This window comes from Hemitrygon akajei, unplaced genomic scaffold (assembly GCF_048418815.1).
Source record: "Hemitrygon akajei unplaced genomic scaffold, sHemAka1.3 Scf000078, whole genome shotgun sequence".
Lineage (NCBI taxonomy): Eukaryota > Metazoa > Chordata > Chondrichthyes > Myliobatiformes > Dasyatidae > Hemitrygon > Hemitrygon akajei.
In genome coordinates, this window is record NW_027331964.1 from 1,404,808 (window position 1) to 1,427,925 (window position 23,118).

The 23,118-nt window shown below is 57.9% G+C and overlaps 1 protein-coding gene across 1 annotated transcript in view; it reads left to right on the forward strand.

The window, feature by feature from the left end:
- Nucleotides 1–2,145: 2,145 nt before the first annotated feature.
- LOC140722518 (NACHT, LRR and PYD domains-containing protein 3-like) overlaps nt 2,146–23,118 on the forward strand; it is a 28,924-nt gene continuing 7,951 nt past the window's right edge. The window contains exon 1 of the mRNA XM_073037237.1: nt 2,146–3,883. Coding sequence (XP_072893338.1) covers nt 2,214–3,883 — 1,670 coding nt within the window. The 5' untranslated portion in view covers nt 2,146–2,213. The remainder of the gene's footprint in view (nt 3,884–23,118) is intronic.

Genomic DNA, 23,118 nt, shown 5'->3' on the forward strand with positions numbered 1-23,118 from the left:
TCATAGTCACAAAAAAACTCAACGCTGACCTCCCAATGATCCTTTGGCCTTCTACCTTATCGTCTGCCTGCACTGCATTTTCTCGGCAACTGAAACACTGTTTCCCTGAACTATTCTGTTCCATTTTTCCTTGTACAACCTCATTGCACCGATGTGATGTAATGATCTATTTGGATCGCATGCAGAAAAGTTTTCCATTTTACAGTGGTGCATGTCACAATAATAAACCAATTTACCGATTCATTGTCAATAATACAGCGCCCCTTGGTTGCTTAAGATTGTTATAACCGGGGGGGGGGGGAGGGGTGACATTGCGGATCAGCTGCCACGACCTATTAAATGCTCCCAGTGGCGAGTAGCCTCTGTCCAGATCTTGGCCTTCACGTGCGGTTTAGCCACTAATCCCGGTGGAAGCGTTTCTTCCGACAGGAGAAGGGGCAGAGGTGGGTTACTGGTGCCTTACAACCAGTCGCTTTGGGCAGATGGGGCTCATCAGCCGTGATTGGCAGCTCATCCAGGAACAAGAAAACTCTGATCTCAAAACTCCACTGCCTTGTAACTGTAACCCCTCATGGGGAAGAGTTTGGGAGTAAACCCAGTGGGAAAAGCCTGGAGCTGGAGTCCCTGAGTCAGTGTTAAATGGTGTTCAATGCAGACTGGCATCTCCTGCGACACCTCTGGTGCCAAGCTGTGTCAGTCTCTGCCGTTCCTTTGTGTACATCAGATGCATGGAGAGAGGGAGCTTGCTACATCGGCAGAAGCTTCCTCTCCATATCGGAGTGTCCCGGCTTGCAGGGGCAGGACATCCATGGTCGACTCTGACAGACGGAGGCCTCATTAGACAGCGCCCCATACCCCCACAGCAAGACTGATGAGTAGCAGTTGCCAAGACTTCACCACCCTCTCCCACAGACACGATGTACATCACTGAGACAGACGCTTGTGGCTTCTTCCATTCACACAGATTCCACCTTTCCACCAATCCTCCATCACTGCGATTGAAAACTACCCATTTTCATTCCTGTCATTCCGATGGGTTATCGATCCGCAACTTCACTGTGAATTTCCCCCAGACGCTGCCCGACTTGAGTATTTCCCACGTATTCTGCTCCTGTTTTGATGCAAGAGCAGTGGACACCTGTGACTCCCCAGTGTGCAGATTGGCCAAAATGCACAGTGTCCTGCTCTCCATAGTTCCACACCAGATCAACATTAACATCCTCTGTTAATGAGGCAAACAATGCTTTAAATATAGTGAAATGTTGTTGTAACGGGAGTGCTGTCAGGACTGCAATAGGATATTCAAGATTCAAAAACTTGATTGTCATTCCAACCGTACATCAGCTCTGCAGGGCAGAATGAGACAGCGTTTCCCAGGAGCAGTCCAATCATTACGTAACAAACGCAACACTAAATAATAAACACTACAATAAATAGTAAAACACAACAGCCACATGTCGCTTTAAATCAAGTTATAAGTGTCCGGTGCAAGTTAAAAGTGTCCAAAGCAGAGTCAGGTAGAGCAGCTATTTAGCAGTCTGACTGCCTGTGGGAGGAAGCTGTTTAGTAGCCTTGTGGTTTTAGTTTTGATGCTCCTGTAAAGGTTACCTGATGGCAGAAGAATACACAGTTCATGGAGAGGGTGTGAGGGGTTTTTAATGATGTACCGTGTCTTCTGGAGGCATCGACTCAGAAAGAGGTCTTGGACAGAAGGTAGGGAGACCCCAATAACCTCCTCTGCTCCCCTAACCACCCCCTGCAAGGCTTTTTTGTCGGCAGCACTGCAGCTGGAGTACCAGGTTGTGATGCAAAAGGTCAGCACACTCTCAACCACGCCTCTGTAGAATGTAGTTAAGATGTTAGTGGGGAGTGATGCTTGTTTAAGCTTCCTCACAAAGTACAATCAGGGGAATGTTCTCCTTCACAAATAACTAGAACCAGAACATGAGGATTGGATATTTTCAGGGACATCCATTGCTGTCAATTCCGTGTCTGCGAACAGAGTTTTACTTTCTGTCCTAATATCCATGGAAGCATTGAATTTATTCATGTAATCTCAAACACTGAATGCTGAAATACCGTTATAAAGTTCTTTGTCAGATGAGCCGTTTAATGTTTTGAATATGTTCTCTGTTCCCATGGAAGATGTTCAACAGAAACACAAGGAGACTCTGCGTGCACAAACTGAAACACTGAGAGTGAACACAATCCTGATGACGGAGAAGGTGAAGGTTTTCCAGCTGGCTGATCGATACGCTGAGCTCACGGTCATTTCTACTGTTCGAGATCGGACACTGGTGGAACATGAGCTGCTGGCAAGAGGCAGAGACCATGAGGATTATAGAGAGGAACAACTCCGCAGACAGCTGGAAAAAATCCGTACTGATCAGTTATTCCAGAGCAGCTTTTCCCGGAGTAAATCCAAATCTGGGAGTTCAGCAGCAGTGGCCGGAGTCCCGGGGATCGGGAAAACAACGATGGTACAAAAGATTGTTTATGACTGGGCCATGGGGAAAATATACCAACAATTCCAGTTTGTCTTCAGTTTCAAATACCGAGATTTAAACAGTATTAACTGTCGAATAAACCTGAAGGAACTGATTCTGGATCAGTATCCTTACTTTGGGAATATCCTGAGAGAAGTCTGGAAGAACCCAGAGGGATTGTTGTTTATATTCGATGGTTTAGATGAATTCAAACACAAAATCGATTTTGCGGACAGTCGGAGAGATACAGAACCCAAGCACCAGTGCCCAGATCCCGAGTGGAAGTGTGAAGTGTCGGACATTGTGTACAGTTTAATCCAGGGCAAGCTGCTTCCAGGGTGTTCAGTGCTGGTGACCACCCGCCCCACTGCATTACATTTATTGGAAAAGGCGGATATCAGGGTCTGGGCTGAAATCCTGGGATTTCTTGATGAGGAACGGAAGGAATATTTCATGAGACATTTTGAAGATCAGACGGTGGCCGAAGCTGTTTTCAAACACGTGAAGGAGAATGAGATCCTGTACACCATGAGCTACAACCCCTCCTACTGCTGGATCCTCGCTCTGGCACTGGGCCCCTTCTTCACACAAAGAGTCAGGGACCCACAGCGAGTTCCCAAGACCATCACCCAACTGTACTCCTACTATATTTATAACCTCCTGAAAAACCACGGCCGTGAGATTGAGAACCCCTGTGATGTGTTACTCAGGGTTGGTCAGATGGCCTTCAGAGGAGTGTCCGAGAAGAAGATTGTGTTTACAGATGGAGATTTGATCAAGTACAATCTTCAGCCTTCCCAGTTCCTGTCCGGGTTCCTGATGGAGCTTTTGGAGAGAGAGGATTCTGCCCAGAGTGTGGTGTACACATTCCCACACCTCACTATCCAAGAGTTTGTAGCTGCAGTCGCACAATTCCTGAATCCACATCCTGGGGATATCCTGATATTCCTCACTGAAGCCCACAACATGACAGATGGGCGATTTGAGGTATTTCTCCGTTTTGTTGCTGGTCTCTCCTCCCCAATGACAGCTCGGGGCCTGGAGGAGTTTCTGGGTCCATTTCTTCATGAAACAACCTGCCGGGTGATTGACTGGGTGAAGGAGGAGGTTAAACGCAAGAGTGGAAACACAGGGAGTGAAGCTGGTAAAAGGAGCCTCCTGAACACATTGCACTACCTGTTTGAGTCTCAGAATCGTGGACTGGCTCAGGCCGCACTGGGATCTGTGGAAACACTTTCATTCAGTACAGTGACACTGACCCCGATTGACTGCGCGGTGCTGTCTCATGTCATCGGACTCTGTGATACAATAAAACACCTCAACCTGGAGAACTGCCGCATTCAGTGTGAAGGAATCCAGCGGCTGGGACCCGGGCTGCACAAGTGCCAGGAGTTGAGGTAACTTGATTTATCTCTCACTCGGAACTGTGAAACTGTTCTGTTGTGTCATTTCAATGGAAAGAGATTTGGGTTAAACTGTGATAAATCAGATTGTGAAGAATTCTGACAAATGCCCAGGGGATCGGTCAGTAATTCCCCAAGGACGGGAGGGTTCTGTGGTTCCTTGTGAAGGGATGTTGGAGACTTCATCAGATCAGTGAACAACGACCATTGGTTTAATGGTAGAAAATCACAGGAATGGCCGTGTTTCCTGCTGCCTGTGACACGTCCATTGACAATGTTCCTTCTCACTGTTACTGACACCCAGACCGACACTGACTGCAGCAGGTGGGTCAGAGATTCACAACCCCTTCCCGGTGAGGGACAAGAGACCGTCTGCAGACTGTCCCAGTGAGAAGGAAAGAAATACCATTGTGAGATTGTCCTCCACTGGCCTTGATAGTGTGTGACTTTGCTCACTAACAGATACACAGAGAGCGAGGCCGCATATCCTCTGGGACTCTGTTCAGACCCAACACACATGTACAAAAATTTTCTGCATCCTCTCGTCTTGTAGGATTATCGTTTACCCTTGGAATCCTCCTGTGGGACTTTTTATCCCAATCCCCCTTCGATTCTTAGGGATCTCGTCCCCATCCCCTTTCCTCCTGTCGGCTCTCTATTACCCTTTCCTCATCCTCCAGTGGAATGTCTTTTTCCCACCCCTCTTCCTGCGGGATCACCCTTCCCCATCCCCCTTCCTCCTGTAGGATCTCACTCCCCAATTCCCCTTTATCCTGTGGGTTCTCACTCCTCCATCCCCCTTCCTCCTGTGGGAACTCTCTTCCCCATCCCCATTCCTCCTAATGGGATCTCACTCGCCCATCCCCATTCCTCCTAATGGGATCTCACTCCCCCATCCCCCTTCGTCCTGAGGGTGCTCTCTCCTCCATCCCCCTTCCTCCTGTGGGATCTCTCTCCTCCATCCCCCTTCCTCCTGTGTGTTCACTCTCACCTATCCCCCTTCCCCCTGTGGGATCTCTCAAACCCATCCCCCTTCCTCCTGTGGGTTCTCTCTACCCCATCCCCCTTTCTCTTGTGGGCTCACCCTTCCCCATCCCCCTAACTCCTGTGGGATCACTCTCCCCCATCCCCCTTCCTCCTGTGGGATCTCTCATCCCCATCCCCCTTCCTCCTGTGGGTTCTCTCTACCCCATCCCCCTTTCTCTTGTGGGCTCACCCTTCCCCATCCACCTTCCTCCTGTGGGATCTCTCGCCCCCATCCCCCTTCCTCCTGTGGGATCTCTCATCCCCATCCCCCTTCCTCCTGTGGGTTCTCTCTACCCCATCCCCCTTTCTCTTGTGGGCTCACCCTTCCCCATCCCCCTTCCTCCTGTGGGATCTCTCTCCCCCATCCCCATTCCTCCTGTGGGATCTCCCTTCCCCATCCCCCTTCCTCCTGCGGGATCTCTCTTCCCCATCCCACTTCCTGCTGCGGGATCTCTCTCCTCCATCCCCCTTCCTCCTGCGGGATCTCTCTCCCCCATCCCCCTTTCTCCTGCGGGATCTCTCTCCTCCATCCCCCTTCCTCCTGTGGGTTCTGTTTTCACCATCCCCCATCCTACTGTGGGTTCTCTTTTCCCCATTCCACTTCCTCCTGTGTGATCTCTCTCCCCTATCCCACTTCCTCCTGTGGGATCTCCCTTCCCCATCCCACTTCCTCCTGTGGGATCTCCCTTTCCCATCCCCCTTCCTCCTGTGCGATCTCTCTTCCCCATCCCCCTTCCTCTTGTGGGAGCTCACTCCCCCATCCCCCTTCCTCCTGTGGGAGCTCTCCCCCATCCCTCTACCTCCTGTGGGTTCTCTCTCCCCCATCCCCCTTCCTCCTGTGGGAGCTCTCTCCCCCATCCCCCTTCCTCCTGTGGGATCTCTCTCCCACATCCCCCTTCCTCCTATGGGTTCTCTCTTCCCCATCCACCTACCCCCTGTGTGATCTCTCTCCCCTATCCCCCTTCCTCCTGTGGGACCTCCCTTCCCCATCCCCCTTCCTCCTGTGGGATCTCCCTTTCCCATCCCCCTTCCTCCTCTGGGATCTCTCAACCCCATCCCCCTTCCTCCTGTGGGTTCTCTCTTCCCCATCCACCTTCCTCCTGTGGGATCTCTCTCCTCCATCCCCCTTCCTCCTGTGGGATCTCTCTCCTCCATCCCCCTTCCTCCTGTGGGATCTCTCTCCCCCATCCCCCTTCCTCCTGTGGGATTTCTCTCCCCCATCCCCCTTCCTCCTGTGGGATCTCTCTAACCCATCACCCTTCCTCCTGTGGGATCTCTCTTCCCCATCCCCCTTCCTCCTGTGGGAACTCTGTTCCCCATCTCACTTCCTCCTGTGGGACCTCTCCCCCCCATCCCCCTTCCTCCTGTGGGACCTCTCTCCCCCATCGCCCTTCCACCTGTGGGATCTCTCTTCCCCATCCACCTTCCTCCTGTGGGATCTCTCTCCCCCATCCCCCTTCCTCCTGTAGGATCTCTCTCACCCATCCCTCTTCCTCCTGTGGCTTCTCTCTCCCCCATCCCCCTTCCTCCTGTGGGAACACACTCAGCCATCCCCCTTCCTCCTGTGGGTTCTCTCTTCCCCATCCCCCTTCCTACTGTGTGATCTCTCTCCCCTACCCCCTTCCTCCTGAGGGATCTCCCTTTCCCATCTCCCATCCTCTTGTGGGATCTCTCTTCCCCATCCCCCTTCCTCCTGTGGGAACTCTGTTCCCCATCTCCCTTCCTCCTGTGGGATCTCTCTCCCACATCCCCCTTCATCCTATGGGTTCTCTCTTCCCCATCCACCTACCCCCTGTGTGATCTCTCTCCCCTATCCCCCTTCCTCCTGTGGGACCTCCATTCCCCATCCCCCTTCCTCCTGTGTGATCTCCCTTTCCCATCCCCCTTCCTCCTCTGGGATCTCTCACCCCATCGCCCTTCCTCCTGTGGGTTCTCTCTTCCCCATCCACCTTCCTCCTGTGGGATCTCTCTCCTCCATCCCCCTTCCTCCTCTGGGATCTCTCTCCTCCATCCCCCTTCCTCCTGTGGGATCTCTCTCCCACATCCCCCTTCCTCCTGTGGGATTTCTCTCCCCCATCCCCCTTCCTCCTGTGGGATCTCTCTAACCCATCACCCTTCCTCCTGTGGGAACTCTCTTCCCCATCCCCCTTCCTCCTGTGGGAACTCTGTTCCCCATCTCCCTTCCTCCTGTGGGACCTCTCCCCCCCATCCCCCTTCCTCCTGTGGGACCTCTCTCCCCCATCGCCCTTCCACCTGTGGGATCTCTCTACCCCATCCCCCTTCCTCCTGTGGGATCTCTCTCCCCCATCCCCCTTCCTCGTGTGGGATCTCTCTCCCCCATCCCCCTTCCTCCTGTGGCTTCTCTCTCCCCCATCCCCCGTCCTCCTGTGGGAACACTCTCAGCCATCCCCCTTCCTCCTGTGTCATCTCTCTTCCGCATCCACCTTCCTCCTGTGGGATCTCCCCTTCCCATCTCCCTTCCTCCTGTGGGATCTCTCTCCTCCATCCCCCTTCCTCCTGTGGGATCTCCCTTCCCCATCCCCCTTCCTCCTGTGGGATCTCTCTTCCGCATCCCCCTTCCTCCTGTGGGTTCTCTCTTCCCCATCCCCTTTCCTCCTGTGTGATCTCTCTTCCCGATTCCCCTTCCTCCTGTTTGATCTCCCTTCCCCATCCCCGTTCCTCCTGTGGGATCTCCCTTCCCCATCCCGGTTCCTCCTGTGTCATCTCTCTCCCCTACCCACCTTCCTCCTGTGGGATCTCCCCTTCCCATCTCCCTTCCTCCTGTGGGATCTCTCATCCCCATCCCCCTTCCTCCTGTGGGTTCTCTCTACCCCATCCCCCTTTCTCTTGTGGGCTCACCCATCCCCATCCCCCTTCCTCCAGTGGGATCTCTCTCCCCAATCCCCCTTCCTCCTGTGGGATCTCTCATCCCCATCCCCCTTCCTCCTGTGGGTTCTCTCTTCCCCATCCCCCTTCCTCCTGTGTCATCTCTCTCCCCAACCCACCTTCCTCCTGTGGGATCTCCCCTTCCCATCTCCCTTCCTCCTGTGGGATCTCTCATCCCCATCCCCCTTCCTCCTGTGGGTTCTCTCTACCCCATCCCCCTTTCTCTTGTGGGCTCACCCTTCCCCATCCCCCTTCCTCCTGTGGGATCTCTCTCCCCCATCCCCCTTCCTCCTGTGGGATCTCTCATTCCCATCCCCCTTCCTCCTGTGGGTTCTCTCTACCCCATCCCCCTTCCTCCTGTGGGATCTCTCTCCCCCATCCCCCTTCCTCCTGTGGGATCTCTCTCCCCCATCCCCCTTCCTCCTGTGGGATCTCTCTAACCCATCACCCTTCCTCCTGTGGGATCTCTCTTCCCCATCCCCCTTCCTCCTGTGGGAACTCTGTTCCCCATCTCACTTCCTCCTGTGGGACCTCTCCCCCCCATCCCCCTTCCTCCTGTGGGACCTCTCTCCCCCATCGCCCTTCCACCTGTGGGATCTCTCTTCCCCATCCACCTTCCTCCTGTGGGATCTCTCTCCCCCATCCCCCTTCCTCCTGTAGGATCTCTCTCACCCATCCCTCTTCCTCCTGTGGCTTCTCTCTCCCCCATCCCCCTTCCTCCTGTGGGAACACACTCAGCCATCCCCCTTCCTCCTGTGGGTTCTCTCTTCCCCATCCCCCTTCCTACTGTGTGATCTCTCTCCCCTACCCCCTTCCTCCTGAGGGATCTCCCTTTCCCATCTCCCATCCTCCTGTGGGATCTCTCTTCCCCATCCCCCTTCCTCCTGTGGGAACTCTGTTCCCCATCTCCCTTCCTCCTGTGGGATCTCTCTCCCACATCCCCCTTCATCCTATGGGTTCTCTCTTCCCCATCCACCTACCCCCTGTGTGATCTCTCTCCCCTATCCCCCTTCCTCCTGTGGGACCTCCATTCCCCATCCCCCTTCCTCCTGTGTGATCTCCCTTTCCCATCCCCCTTCCTCCTCTGGGATCTCTCACCCCCATCGCCCTTCCACCTGTGGGTTCTCTCTTCCCCATCCACCTTCCTCCTGTGGGATCTCTCTCCTCCATCCCCCTTCCTCCTCTGGGATCTCTCTCCTCCATCCCCCTTCCTCCTGTGGGATCTCTCTCCCCCATCCCCCTTCCTCCTGTGGGATTTCTCTCCCCCATCCCCCTTCCTCCTGTGGGATCTCTCTAACCCATCACCTTTCCTCCTGTGGGATCTCTCTTCCCCATCCCCGTTCCTCCTGTGTCATCTCTCTCCCCTACCCACCTTCCTCCTGTGGGATCTCCCCTTCCCATCTCCCTTCCTCCTGTGGGATCTCTCATCCCCATCCCCCTTCCTCCTGTGGGTTCTCTCTACCCCATCCCCCTTTCTCTTGTGGGCTCACCCATCCCCATCCCCCTTCCTCCTGTGGGATCTCTCTCCCCAATCCCCCTTCCTCCTGTGGGATCTCTCATCCCCATCCCCCTTCCTCCTGTGGGTTCTCTCTTCCCCATCCCCCTTCCTCCTGTGTCATCTCTCTCCCCAACCCACCTTCCTCCTGTGGGATCTCCCCTTCCCATCTCCCTTCCTCCTGTGGGATCTCTCATCCCCATCAACCTTCCTCCTGTGGGTTCTCTCTACCCCATCCCCCTTTCTCTTGTGGGCTCACCCTTCCCCATCCCCCTTCCTCCTGTGGGATCTCTCTCCCCCATCCCCCTTCCTCCTGTGGGATCTCTCATTCCCATCCCCCTTCCTCCTGTGGGTTCTCTCTACCCCATCCCCCTTCCTCCTGTGGGATCTCTCTCCCCCATCCCCCTTCCTCCTGTGGGATCTCTCTCCCCCATCCCCCTTCCTCCTGTGGGATCTCTCTAACCCATCACCCTTCCTCCTGTGGGATCTCTCTTCCCCATCCCCCTTCCTCCTGTGGGAACTCTGTTCCCCATCTCACTTCCTCCTGTGGGACCTCTCCCCCCCATCCCCCTTCCTCCTGTGGGACCTCTCTCCCCCATCGCCCTTCCACCTGTGGGATCTCTCTTCCCCATCCACCTTGCTCCTGTGGGATCTCTCTCCCCCATCCCCCTTCCTCCTGTAGGATCTCTCTCACCCATCCCTCTTCCTCCTGTGGCTTCTCTCTCCCCCATCCCCCTTCCTCCTGTGGGAACACACTCAGCCATCCCCCTTCCTCCTGTGGGTTCTCTCTTCCCCATCCCCCTTCCTACTGTGTGATCTCTCTCCCCTACCCCCTTCCTCCTGAGGGATCTCCCTTTCCCATCTCCCATCCTCCTGTGGGATCTCTCTTCCCCATCCCCCTTCCTCCTGTGGGAACTCTGTTCCCCATCTCCCTTCCTCCTGTGGGATCTCTCTCCCACATCCCCCTTCATCCTATGGGTTCTCTCTTCCCCATCCACCTACCCCCTGTGTGATCTCTCTCCCCTATCCCCCTTCCTCCTGTGGGACCTCCATTCCCCATCCCCCTTCCTCCTGTGTGATCTCCCTTTCCCATCCCCCTTCCTCCTCTGGGATCTCTCACCCCCATCGCCCTTCCTCCTGTGGGTTCTCTCTTCCCCATCCACCTTCCTCCTGTGGGATCTCTCTCCTCCATCCCCCTTCCTCCTCTGGGATCTCTCTCCTCCATCCCCCTTCCTCCTGTGGGATCTCTCTCCCCCATCCCCCTTCCTCCTGTGGGATTTCTCTCCCCCATCCCCCTTCCTCCTGTGGGATCTCTCTAACCCATCACCCTTCCTCCTGTGGGATCTCTCTTCCCCATCCCCCTTCCTCCTGTGGGAACTCTGTTCCCCATCTCCCTTCCTCCTGTGGGACCTCTCCCCCCCATCCCCCTTCCTCCTGTGGGACCACTCTCCCCCATCGCCCTTCCACCTGTGGGATCTCTCTACCCCATCCCCCTTCCTCCTGTGGGATCTCTCTCCCCCATCCCCCTTCCTCCTGTGGGATCTCTCTCCCCCATCCCCCTTCCTCCTGTGGCTTCTCTCTCCCCCATCCCCCGTCCTCCTGTGGGAACACTCTCAGCCATCCCCCTTCCTCCTGTGGGTTCTCTCTTCCCCATCCCCCTTCCTCCTGTGTCATCTCTCTTCCGCATCCACCTTCCTCCTGTGGGATCTGCCCTTCCCATCTCCCTTCCTCCTGTGGGATCTCTCTCCTCCATCCCCCTTCCTCCTGTGGGATCTCCCTTCCCCATCCCCCTTCCTCCTGTGGGATCTCTCTTCCGCATCCCCCTTCCTCCTGTGGGTTCTCTCTTCCCCATCCCCTTTCCTCCTGTGTGATCTCTCTTCCCGATTCCCCTTCCTCCTGTTTGATCTCCCTTCCCCATCCCCGTTCCTCCTGTGGGATCTCCCTTCCCCATCCCGGTTCCTCCTGTGTCATCTCTCTCCCCTACCCACCTTCCTCCTGTGGGATCTCCCCTTCCCATCTCCCTTCCTCCTGTGGGATCTCTCATCCCCATCCCCCTTCCTCCTGTGGGTTCTCTCTACCCCATCCCCCTTTCTCTTGTGGGCTCACCCATCCCCATCCCCCTTCCTCCTGTGGGATCTCTCTCCCCAATCCCCCTTCCTCCTGTGGGATCTCTCATCCCCATCCCCCTTCCTCCTGTGGGTTCTCTCTTCCCCATCCCCCTTCCTCCTGTGTCATCTCTCTCCCCAACCCACCTTCCTCCTGTGGCATCTCCCCTTCCCATCTCCCTTCCTCCTGTGGGATCTCTCATCCCCATCCCCCTTCCTCCTGTGGGTTCTCTCTACCCCATCCCCCTTTCTCTTGTGGGCTCACCCTTCCCCATCCCCCTTCCTCCTGTGGGATCTCTCTCCCCCATCCCCCTTCCTCCTGTGGGATCTCTCATTCCCATCCCCCTTCCTCCTGTGGGTTCTCTCTACCCCATCCCCCTTCCTCCTGTGGGATCTCTCTCCCCCATCCCCCTTCCTCCTGTGGGATCTCTCTCCCCCATCCCCCTTCCTCCTGTGGCTTCTCTCTCCCCCATCCCCCTTCCACCTGTGGGAACACTCTCAGCCATCCCCCTTCCTCCTGTGGGTTCTCTCTTCCCCATCCCCCTTCCTCCTGTGGGTTCTCTCTTCCCCATCCCCTTTCCTCCTGTGTGATCTCTCTTCCCGATTCCCCTTCCTCCTGTTTGATCTCCCTTCCCCATCCCCTTTCATCCTGTGGGATCTCCCTTCCCCATCCCCGTTCCTCCTGTGGAATCTCTCATCCCCATCCCCCTTCCTCCTGTGGAATCTCTCTCCCCCGTCCCCCTTCCTCCTGTGGGATCTCTCATCCCCATCCCCCTTCCTCCTGTGGGTTCTCTCTTCCCCATCCCCCTTCCTCCTGTGTCATCTCTCTCCCCTACCCACCTTCCTCCTGTGGGATCTCCCCTTCCCATCTCCCTTCCTCCTGTGGGATCTCTCATCCCCATCCCCCTTCCTCCTGTGGGTTCTCTCTACCCCATCCCCCTTTCTCTTGTGGGCTCACACTTCCCCATCCCCCTTCCTCCTGTGGGATCTCTCTCCCCCATCCCCCTTCCTCCTGTGGGATCTCTCATCCCCATCCCCCTTCCTCCGGTGGGTTCTCTCTACCCCATCCCCCTTCCTCCTGTGGGATCTCTCTCCCCCATCCCCATTCCTCCTAATGGGATCTCACTCCCCCATCCCCCTTCGTCCTGAGGGTGCTCTCTCCTCCATCCCCCTTCCTCCTGTGGGATCTCTCTCCTCCATCCCCCTTCCTCCTGTGTGTTCACTCTCACCTATCCCCCTTCCTCCTGTGGGATCTCTCATCCCCATCCCCCTTCCTCCTGCGGGATCTCTCTTCCCCATCCCACTTCCTCCTGCGGGATCTCTCTCCTCCATCCCCCTTCCTCCTGCGGGAGCTCACTCCCCCATCCCCCTTTCTCCTGTGGGATCTCTCTCCTCCATCCCCCTTCCTCCTGCGGGAGCTCTCCCCCCATCCCCCTTCCTCCTGTGGGATCTCTCTCCCCCATCCCCATTCCTCCTGTGGGATCTCCCTTCCCCATCCCCCTTCCTCCTGTGGGATCTCTCTCCTCCACCCCACTTCCTCCTGTGGGATCTCTCTCCCCCATCCCCATTCCTCCTGTGGGATCTCCCTTTCCCATCCCCCTTCCTCCTGTGGGATCTCTCTTCCCCATCCCCCTTCCTCTTGTGGGAGCTCACTCCCCCATCCCCCTTCCTCCTGTGGGATCTCTCTCCCCCATCGCCCTTCCACCTGTGGGAAATCTCTTCCCCATCTCCTTTCCTCCTGTGGGACCTCTCTCCCCCATCCCACTTCCTCCTGTGGGATCTATCCTCCCCATCCCCCTTCCTCCTGTGGGATCTCTCTAACCCATCCCCCTTCCTCCTGTGGGAACTCTGTTCCCCATCTCCCTTCCTCCTGTGGGACCTCTACCCCCCATCCCCCTTCCTCCTGTGGGACCTCTCTCCCCCATCGCCCTTCCACCTGTGGGATCCCTTTTCCCCATCCCCCTTCCTCCTGTGGGATCTCTCTCCCCCATCCCCCTTCCTCCTGTGGGATCTCTCTCCCCCATCCCCCTTCCTCCTGTGGGATCTCCCTTCCCCATCCCCCTTCCTCCTGTGGGATCTCTCTCCTCCACCCCACTTCCTCCTGTGGGATCTCTCTCCTCCACCCCACTTACTCCTGTTGGATCTCTCTCCCCCATCCCCCTTCCTCCTGTGGGATCTCTCTCCCCCATCCACCTTCCTCCTGTGGGATCTCTCTCCCCCATCCCCCTTCCTCCTGTGGGATCTCTCTCCCCCATCCCCCTTTCCTCCTGTGGGATCCCTCTCCCCTATCCCCCTTCCTCCTGTGGGATCTCCTTTCCCCATACCCCTTCCTCCTGTGGGATCTCCTCTTCCCATCCCCTTCCTCCTGTGGGATCTCTCTTCCCCATCCACCTTCCTCTTGTGGGAGCTCACTCCCCCATTCCCCTTCCTCCTGTGGGAGCTCTCCCCCATCCCCCTTCCTCCTGTGGGTTCTCTCTCCACCATCCTCCTGTGGGAACTCTCTCACCTATCCCCCTTCCTCCTATGGGTTCTCTCTTCCCCATCCACCTACCCCCTGTGTGATCCCTCTCCCCTATCCCCCTTCCTCCTGTGGGACCTCCCTTCCCCATCCCCCTTCCTCCTGTGGGATCTCCCTTTCCCATCCCCCTTCCTCCTCTGGGATCTCTCACCCCCATCCCCCTTCCTCCTGTGGGTGCTCTCTCCCGATCTCCCTTCCTCCTGCGGGATCTCTCTTCCCCATCACACTTCCTCCTGCGGGATCTCTCTTCCCCATCCCACTTCCTCCTGCGGGATCTCTCTCCTCCATCCCCCTTCCTCCTGCGGGAGCTCTCTCCCCCATCCCCCTTTCTCCTGTGGGATCTCTCTCCTCCATCCCCCTTCCTCCTGCGGGAGCTCTCCCCCCATCCCCCTTCCTCCTGTGGAATCTCTCTCCCCCATCCCCATTCCTCCTGTGGGATCTCCCTTCCCCATCCCCATTCCTCCTGTGGGATCTCTCTCCTCCACCCCACTTCCTCCTGTGGGATCTCTCTTCCGATTCCCCTTCCTCCTGTGTGATCTCCCTTCCCCATCCCCGTTCCTCCTGTGGGACCTCCCTTCCCCATCCCCGTTCCTCCTGTGGGATCGCTCACCTCCATCCCCCTTCCTGCTGTGGGATCTCTATCCCACGTCCCTCTTTCTCCTGTGGGTTCTCTCTCCCCCATCCCCCTTCCTCCTGTGGGTTCTCTCTTCCCCATCCCAATTCCTCCTGTGAGTTCTCTCTTCCCCATCCCCTTTCCTCCTGTGGGTTCACTCTCCCCCATCCCCCTTCCTCCTGTGGGTTCTCTTTTCCCCATTCCCCTTCCTCCTGTGTGATCTCCTTTCCCCATACCCCTTCCTCCTGTGGGATCTCCCCGTCCCATCCCCCTTCCTCCTGTGGGATATCTCTTCCCCATCCCCCTTCCTCTTGTGGGAGCTCACTCCCCCATCCCCCTTCCTCCTGTGGGAGCTCTCCCCCATCCCCCTTCCTCCTGTGGGTTCTCTCTCCCCCATCCTCCTGTGGGAACTCTCTCACCCATCCCCCTTCCTCCTATGGGTTCTCTCTTCCCCATCCACCTACCCCCTGTGTGATCTCTCTCCCCTATCCGCCTTCCTCCTGTGGGACCTCCCTTCCCCATCCCCCTTCCTCCTGTGGGATCTCCCTTTCCCATCCCCCTTCCTCCTCTGGGATCTCTCACCCCCATCCCCCTTCCTCCTGTGGGTGCTGTCTCCCGATCCCCCTTCCTCCTGCAGGATCTCTCTTCCCCATCACACTTCCTCCTGCGGGATCTCTCTTCCCCATCCCACTTCCTCCTGCGGGATCTCTCTCCTCCATCCCCCTTCCTCCTGCGGGAGCTCACTCCCCCATCCCCCTTTCTCCTGTGGGATCTCTCTCCTCCATCCCCCTTCCTCCTGCGGGAGCTCTCCCCCCATCCCCCTTCCTCCTGTGGGATCTCTCTCCCCCATCCCCATTCCTCCTGTGGGATCTCTCTCCCCCATCCCCATTCCTCCTGTGGGATCTCCCTTTCCCATCCCCCTTCCTCCTGTGGGATCTCTCACCACCATCCCCCTTCCTCCTGTGGGATCTCTCTCCCCCATCGCCCTTCCACCTGTGGGAAATCTCTTCCCCATCTCCCTTCCTCCTGTGGGACCTCTCTCCCCCATCCCCCTTCCTCCTGTGGGATCTCTTTCCCCCATCGCCCTTCCACCTGTGGGAAATCTCTTCCCCATCTCCCTTCCTCCTGTGGGACCTCTCTCCCCCATCCCCCTTCCTCCTGTGGGATCGATCCTCCCCATCCCCCTTCCTCCTGTGGGATCTCTCTAACCCATCCCCCTTCCTCCTGTGGGATCTCTCTTCCCCATCCCCCTTCCTCCTGTGGGAACTCTGTTCCCCATCTCCCTTCCTCCTGTGGGACCTCTACCCCCCATCCCCCTTCCTCCTGTGGGACCTCTCTCCTCCACCCCACTTCCTCCTGTGGGATCTCTCTCCTCCACCCCACTTCCTCCTGTTGGAACTCTCTCCCCCATCCACCTTCCTCCTGTGGGATCTCTCTCCCCCATCCACCTTCCTCCTGTGGGATCTCTCTCCCCCATCCGCCTTCCTCCTGTCGGATCCCTCTCCCCCATCCCCCATCCTCCTGTGGGATCTCTCTCCCCAATTCCCTTTCCTCCTGTGGGAACTCTCTTCCCCATCTCCCTTCCTCCTGTGGTATCTCTCTCCCCCATCGCCCTTCCACCTGTGGGAAATCTCTTCCCATCTCCCTTCCTCCTGTGGGACCTCTCTCCCCCATCCCCCTTCCTCCTGTGCGATCTATCATCCCCATCCTCATTCCTCCTGTGGGATCTCTCTAACCCATCCCCCTTCCTCCTGTGGGATCTCTCTTCCCCATCTCCCTTTCTCCTGTGGGATCTCTTTTCTCTATCCCACTTCCTCCTGTGGGAACTCTCTTCCCCATCCTCCTTCCTCCTGTGGGATCCCTCTCCTCCATCCCCCTTCCTCCTGTGGGATCTCTCTCCCCCATCCCCCTTCCTCTTGAGGGAACTCTCTTCCCCATCCCCCTTCCTTCTGTGGGATCTCTCTCCCACATCCCCCTTCCTCCTGTGGGATCTCTCACCCCCATCCCCCTTCCTCCTGTGGGATCTCTCTCCCACATCCCCCTTCCTCCTGTGGGATCGCTCTCCCACATCCCCCTTCCTCCTGTGGGATCTCTCTCCCCCACCCCCCTTCCTCCTGTGGGATCTCTATCCCCCATCCCCCTTCCTGCTGTGGGAAATCTCTTCCCCATCCCCCTTCCTCCTGTGGGATCTCACTCCCCATCCCCCTTCCTCCTGTGGGATCTCTCTCCCCATCCCCCTTCCTCCTGTGGGAACTCTCTCCTCCATTCCCCTTCCTCCTGTGAGATCTCTCTTCCCCATCCCCTTTCCTCCTGTGGGATCTCTCTTCTCCATCCCCTTCCTCCTGTGGGATCTCACTTCCACATCCCCCTTCCTCCTGTGGGATCTCTCTTCCCCATCCCCTTCCTCCGGTAGGATCTCTCTTACCCATCCCCCTTTCTCCCGTGGGTTCTCTCTCCCCCGTCCCCCTTCCACCCCCGGGAACTCTCTGCCCCAACCCCTTCCTCCCGTGGGAACTCTCTAACCCATCCCCCTTCCTCCTGTGGGATCTCGCTCCCCCATCCCCCTTCCTCCTGTGGGATCTCTCTCCGCCATCCCCCTTCCTCCTGTGGGATCTCTCTCCTCCATCCCCCTTCCTCCTGTGGGTTTTCTCTCCCCTATCCCCCTTCCTCCTGTGGGATCTCCCTTCCCCATCCACCTTCCTCCTGTGGGATCGCTCTCCTCCATCACCCTTCCTCCTGTGGGATCTCTCTCCCACATCCCCCTTCCTCCTGTGGGATCTCTCTCCCACATCACCCTTCCTCCTGTGGGATCTCTCTCCCACATCCCCCTTCCTCCTGTGGGATCTCTCTCCCACATCCCCCTTCCGCCTGTGGGATCTCTCTCCCCCATCCCCCTCCCTCCTGTGGGAACTCTCTTCCACATCCCCCTTCCTTCTGTGGGATCTCTCACCCCCATCCCCCTTCCTCCTGTGGGAGCTCTCTCCCCCATCCCCCTTCCTCCTGTGGGATCTCTCTCCCCCATCCCCCTTCCTCCTGTGGGATCTCTCATCCCCATCCCCCTTCCTCCGGTGGGTTCTCTCTACCCCATCCCCCTTCCTCCTGTGGGATCTCTCTTCCCCATCCCCATTCCTCCTAATGGGATCTCACTCCCCCATCCCCCTTCGTCCTGAGGGTGCTCTCTCCTCCATCCCCCTTCCTCCTGTGGGATCTCTCTCCTCCATCCCCCTTCCTCCTGTGTGTTCACTCTCACCTATCCCCCTTCCTCCTGTGGGATCTCTCATCCCCATCCCCCTTCCTCCTGTGGGTTCTCTCTACCCCATCCCCCTTCCTCCTGTGGGATCTCACTTCCCCATCCCCCTTCCTCCTGTGGGATCTCTCTTCCCCATCCCCTTCCTCCGGTAGGATCTCTCTTACCCATCCCCCTTTCTCCCGTGGGTTCTCTCTCCCCCGTCCCCCTTCCTCCCCCGGGAACTCTCTGCCCCAACCCCTTCCTCCCGTGGGAACTCTCTAACCCATCCCCCTTCCTCCTGTGGGATCTCGCTCCCCCATCCCCCTTCCTCCTGTGGGATCTCTCTCCGCCATCCCCCTTCCTCCTGTGGGATCTCTCTCCTCCATCCCCCTTCCTCCTGTGGGTTTTCTCTCCCCTATCCCCCTTCCTCCTGTGGGATCTCCCTTCCCCATCCACCTTCCTCCTGTGGGATCGCTCTCCTCCATCACCCTTCCTCCTGTGGGATCTCTCTCCCACATCACCCTTCCTCCTGTGGGATCTCTCTCCCACATCCCCCTTCCTCCTGTGGGATCTCTGTCCCACATCCCCCTTCCGCCTGTGGGATCTCTCTCCCCCATCCCCCTCCCTCCTGTGGGAACTCTCTTCCACATCCCCCTTCCTTCTGTGGGATCTCTCACCCCCATCCCCCTGCCTCCTGTGGGAGCTCTCTCCCCCATCCCCCTTCCTCCTGTGGGATCTCTCTCCCCCATCCCCCTTCCTCCTGTGGGATCTCTCTCCTCCATCCCCCTTCCTCCTGTGGGATCTCTCTCCTCCATCCCCCTTCCTCCTCTGGGATCTCTCTGCCCCATTTCACTTCCTCCTGTCTGACCTCTCTCCCCCATCCCCCTTCCTCCTGTGGGATCTCTCTCCCCCATCGCCCTTCCACCTGTGGGAAATCTCTTCCCCATCTCCCTTCCTCCTGTGGGACCTCTCTTCCCCCATCCCCCTTCCTCCTGTGGGATCTATCCTCCCCATCCCCCTTCCTCCTGTGGCATCTCTCTTCCCCATCCCCCTTCCTCCTGTGGGAACTTACCCATCCCCCTTCTACCTGTGTGATCTCTCTCCCCATCCCCCTTCCTCCTGTGGGAACTCTCTCCTCCATTCCCCTTCCTCCTGTGAGATCTCTCTTCCCCATCCCCTTTCCTCCTGTGGGATCTCTCTTCTCCATCCCCTTCCTCCTGTGGGATCTCACTTCCCCATCCCCCTTCCTCCTGTGGGATCTCTCTTCCCCATCCCCTTCCTCCGGTAGGATCTCTCTTACCCATCCCCCTTTCTCCCGTGGGTTCTCTCTCCCCCGTCCCCCTTCCACCCCCGGGAACTCTCTGCCCCAACCCCTTCCTCCCGTGGGAACTCTCTAACCCATCCCCCTTCCTCCTGTGGGATCTCGCTCCCCCATCCCCCTTCCTCCTGTGGGATCTCTCTCCGCCATCCCCCTTCCTCCTGTGGGATCTCTCTCCTCCATCCCCCTTCCTCCTGTGGGTTTTCTCTCCCCTATCCCCCTTCCTCCTGTGGGATCTCTCTCCCACATCCCCCTTCCTCCTGTGGGATCGCTCTCCCACATCCCCCTTCCTCCTGTGGGATCTCTCTCCCCCACCCCCCTTCCTCCTGTGGGATCTCTATCCCCCATCCCCCTTCCTGCTGTGGGAAATCTCTTCCCCATCCCCCTTCCTCCTGTGGGATCTCACTCCCCATCCCCCTTCCTCCTGTGGGATCTCTCTCCCCATCCCCCTTCCTCCTGTGGGAACTCTCTCCTCCATTCCCCTTCCTCCTGTGAGATCTCTCTTCCCCATCCCCTTTCCTCCTGTGGGATCTCTCTTCTCCATCCCCTTCCTCCTGTGGGATCTCACTTCCACATCCCCCTTCCTCCTGTGGGATCTCTCTTCCCCATCCCCTTCCTCCGGTAGGATCTCTCTTACCCATCCCCCTTTCTCCCGTGGGTTCTCTCTCCCCCGTCCCCCTTCCACCCCCGGGAACTCTCTGCCCCAACCCCTTCCTCCCGTGGGAACTCTCTAACCCATCCCCCTTCCTCCTGTGGGATCTCGCTCCCCCATCCCCCTTCCTCCTGTGGGATCTCTCTCCGCCATCCCCCTTCCTCCTGTGGGATCTCTCTCCTCCATCCCCCTTCCTCCTGTGGGTTTTCTCTCCCCTATCCCCCTTCCTCCTGTGGGATCTCCCTTCCCCATCCACCTTCCTCCTGTGGGATCGCTCTCCTCCATCACCCTTCCTCCTGTGGGATCTCTCTCCCACATCCCCCTTCCTCCTGTGGGATCTCTCTCCCACATCACCCTTCCTCCTGTGGGATCTCTCTCCCACATCCCCCTTCCTCCTGTGGGATCTCTCTCCCACATCCCCCTTCCGCCTGTGGGATCTCTCTCCCCCATCCCCCTCCCTCCTGTGGGAACTCTCTTCCACATCCCCCTTCCTTCTGTGGGATCTCTCACCCCCATCCCCCTTCCTCCTGTGGGAGCTCTCTCCCCCATCCCCCTTCCTCCTGTGGGATCTCTCTCCCCCATCCCCCTTCCTCCTGTGGGATCTCTCATCCCCATCCCCCTTCCTCCGGTGGGTTCTCTCTACCCCATCCCCCTTCCTCCTGTGGGATCTCTCTTCCCCATCCCCATTCCTCCTAATGGGATCTCACTCCCCCATCCCCCTTCGTCCTGAGGGTGCTCTCTCCTCCATCCCCCTTCCTCCTGTGGGATCTCTCTCCTCCATCCCCCTTCCTCCTGTGTGTTCACTCTCACCTATCCCCCTTCCTCCTGTGGGATCTCTCATCCCCATCCCCCTTCCTCCTGTGGGTTCTCTCTACCCCATCCCCCTTCCTCCTGTGGGATCTCACTTCCCCATCCCCCTTCCTCCTGTGGGATCTCTCTTCCCCATCCCCTTCCTCCGGTAGGATCTCTCTTACCCATCCCCCTTTCTCCCGTGGGTTCTCTCTCCCCCGTCCCCCTTCCTCCCCCGGGAACTCTCTGCCCCAACCCCTTCCTCCCGTGGGAACTCTCTAACCCATCCCCCTTCCTCCTGTGGGATCTCGCTCCCCCATCCCCCTTCCTCCTGTGGGATCTCTCTCCGCCATCCCCCTTCCTCCTGTGGGATCTCTCTCCTCCATCCCCCTTCCTCCTGTGGGTTTTCTCTCCCCTATCCCCCTTCCTCCTGTGGGATCTCCCTTCCCCATCCACCTTCCTCCTGTGGGATCGCTCTCCTCCATCACCCTTCCTCCTGTGGGATCTCTCTCCCACATCACCCTTCCTCCTGTGGGATCTCTCTCCCACATCCCCCTTCCTCCTGTGGGATCTCTGTCCCACATCCCCCTTCCGCCTGTGGGATCTCTCTCCCCCATCCCCCTCCCTCCTGTGGGAACTCTCTTCCACATCCCCCTTCCTTCTGTGGGATCTCTCACCCCCATCCCCCTTCCTCCTGTGGGAGCTCTCTCCCCCATCCCCCTTCCTCCTGTGGGATCTCTCTCCCCCATCCCCCTTCCTCCTGTGGGATCTCTCTCCTCCATCCCCCTTCCTCCTGTGGGATCTCTCTCCTCCATCCCCCTTCCTCCTCTGGGATCTCTCTGCCCCATTTCACTTCCTCCTGTCTGACCTCTCTCCCCCATCCCCCTTCCTCCTGTGGGATCTCTCTCCCCCATCGCCCTTCCACCTGTGGGAAATCTCTTCCCCATCTCCCTTCCTCCTGTGGGACCTCTCTTCCCCCATCCCCCTTCCTCCTGTGGGATCTATCCTCCCCATCCCCCTTCCTCCTGTGGCATCTCTCTTCCCCATCCCCCTTCCTCCTGTGGGAACTTACCCATCCCCCTTCTACCTGTGTGATCTCTCTCCCCCATCCCCGTTCCTCCTGTGGGATCTCCCTTCCCCATCGCCCTTCATCCTGTGGGATCGCTCTCCTCCATCCCCATTCCTCCTGGGGGATTTCTCTTCCCCATCCTCCTACCTCTTGTGGGATCTCTCTCCCCCATCCCCCTTCATCCTGTGGGATCTCTCTCCTCCATCCCCCTTTTTCCTGTGGGATCCGTCTGCCCCATCCCCCTTCCTCCTGTGTGATCTCTCTCCCCCATCCCCCTTCCTCCTGTGTGATCTCTCTCCCCCATCCCCCTTCCTCCTGTGGGTTCTCTCTCCCCCATCCCCCTTCCTCCTGTGTGAACTCTCTCCCCCATCCCCCTTCCTCCTGTGGGATCTCTCTCCCCCATCCCCCATCCTCTTGTGGGATCTCTCTCCCCCATCCCCCTTCCTCCTGTGGGATCTCTCTCACCCATCCCCCATCCTCTTGTGGGATCTCTCTCCCCCATCCCCCTTCCTCCTGTGGGTTCTCTCTCCCCTAACCCCCTTCCTCCTGTGGGATCTCTCTCCCCCATCCCCCATCCACTTGTGGGATCTCTCTCCCCCATCCCCCTTCCTCCTGTGGGATTTCTCTCCCCCATCCCCCATCCTCTTGTGGGATCTCTCTCCCCCATCCCCCTTCCTCCTGTGGGCTCTCTCTCCCCCATCCCCCTTTCTTCTATGGGATCTCTCTCCCCCATCCCCCTTCCTCCTGTGGGATCTCTCTACCCCATCCCCCTTCCTCCTGTGGGATTTCTCTCCCCCATCCCCCATCCTCTTGTGGGATCTCTCTCCCCCATCCCCCTTCCTCCTGTGGGATCTCTCTCCCCCATCCCCCTTTCTTCTATGGGATCTCTCTCCCCCATCCCCCTTCCTCCTGTGGGATCTCTCTCCCCCATCCCCCTTCCTCCTGTTGGACCTCTATTCTCCATCCCATCCTCTTGTGGGATCTCTCTCCCCCATCCCCCTTTCTCCTGTGGGTTCTCTCTTCCCCATCCCCCTTCCTCCTGTGGGATCTCTCTCCCCCATCCCCCTTCCTCCTGTGGGACCTCTATTCTCCATCCCATCCTCTTGTGGGATCTCTCTCCGCCATCCCCCTTTCTCCTGTGGGTTCTCTCTTCCTCATCCCCCTTCCTCTTGTGGGATCTCTCTCCCCCATCCCCCTTCCTCCTGTGGGATCTCTCTCCCCCATCCCCCTTCCTACTGTGGGATCTCTCTCCCCCATCCCCCTTCCTCTTCTGGGATCTCTCTCACCCATCCCCCTTCCTCCTGTGGGATCTCTCTTCCACATCCGCTTCCTTCTGTGTCTTTCCATCCTTTACCTTAGGAGATGTCTCTTTCTCCATCTCCCATCGACATTCCCCGATTCTCAAATCTTCCTCACTGTTTGACTTTCTCCCCTTCACCCCCGTCCTTTCCGACTGTCTCACGTCTGGAACACTTTTCTGACCATCAGGGAATGAGAGAGAATATATGGAGTTTACAGGGTCACACCGA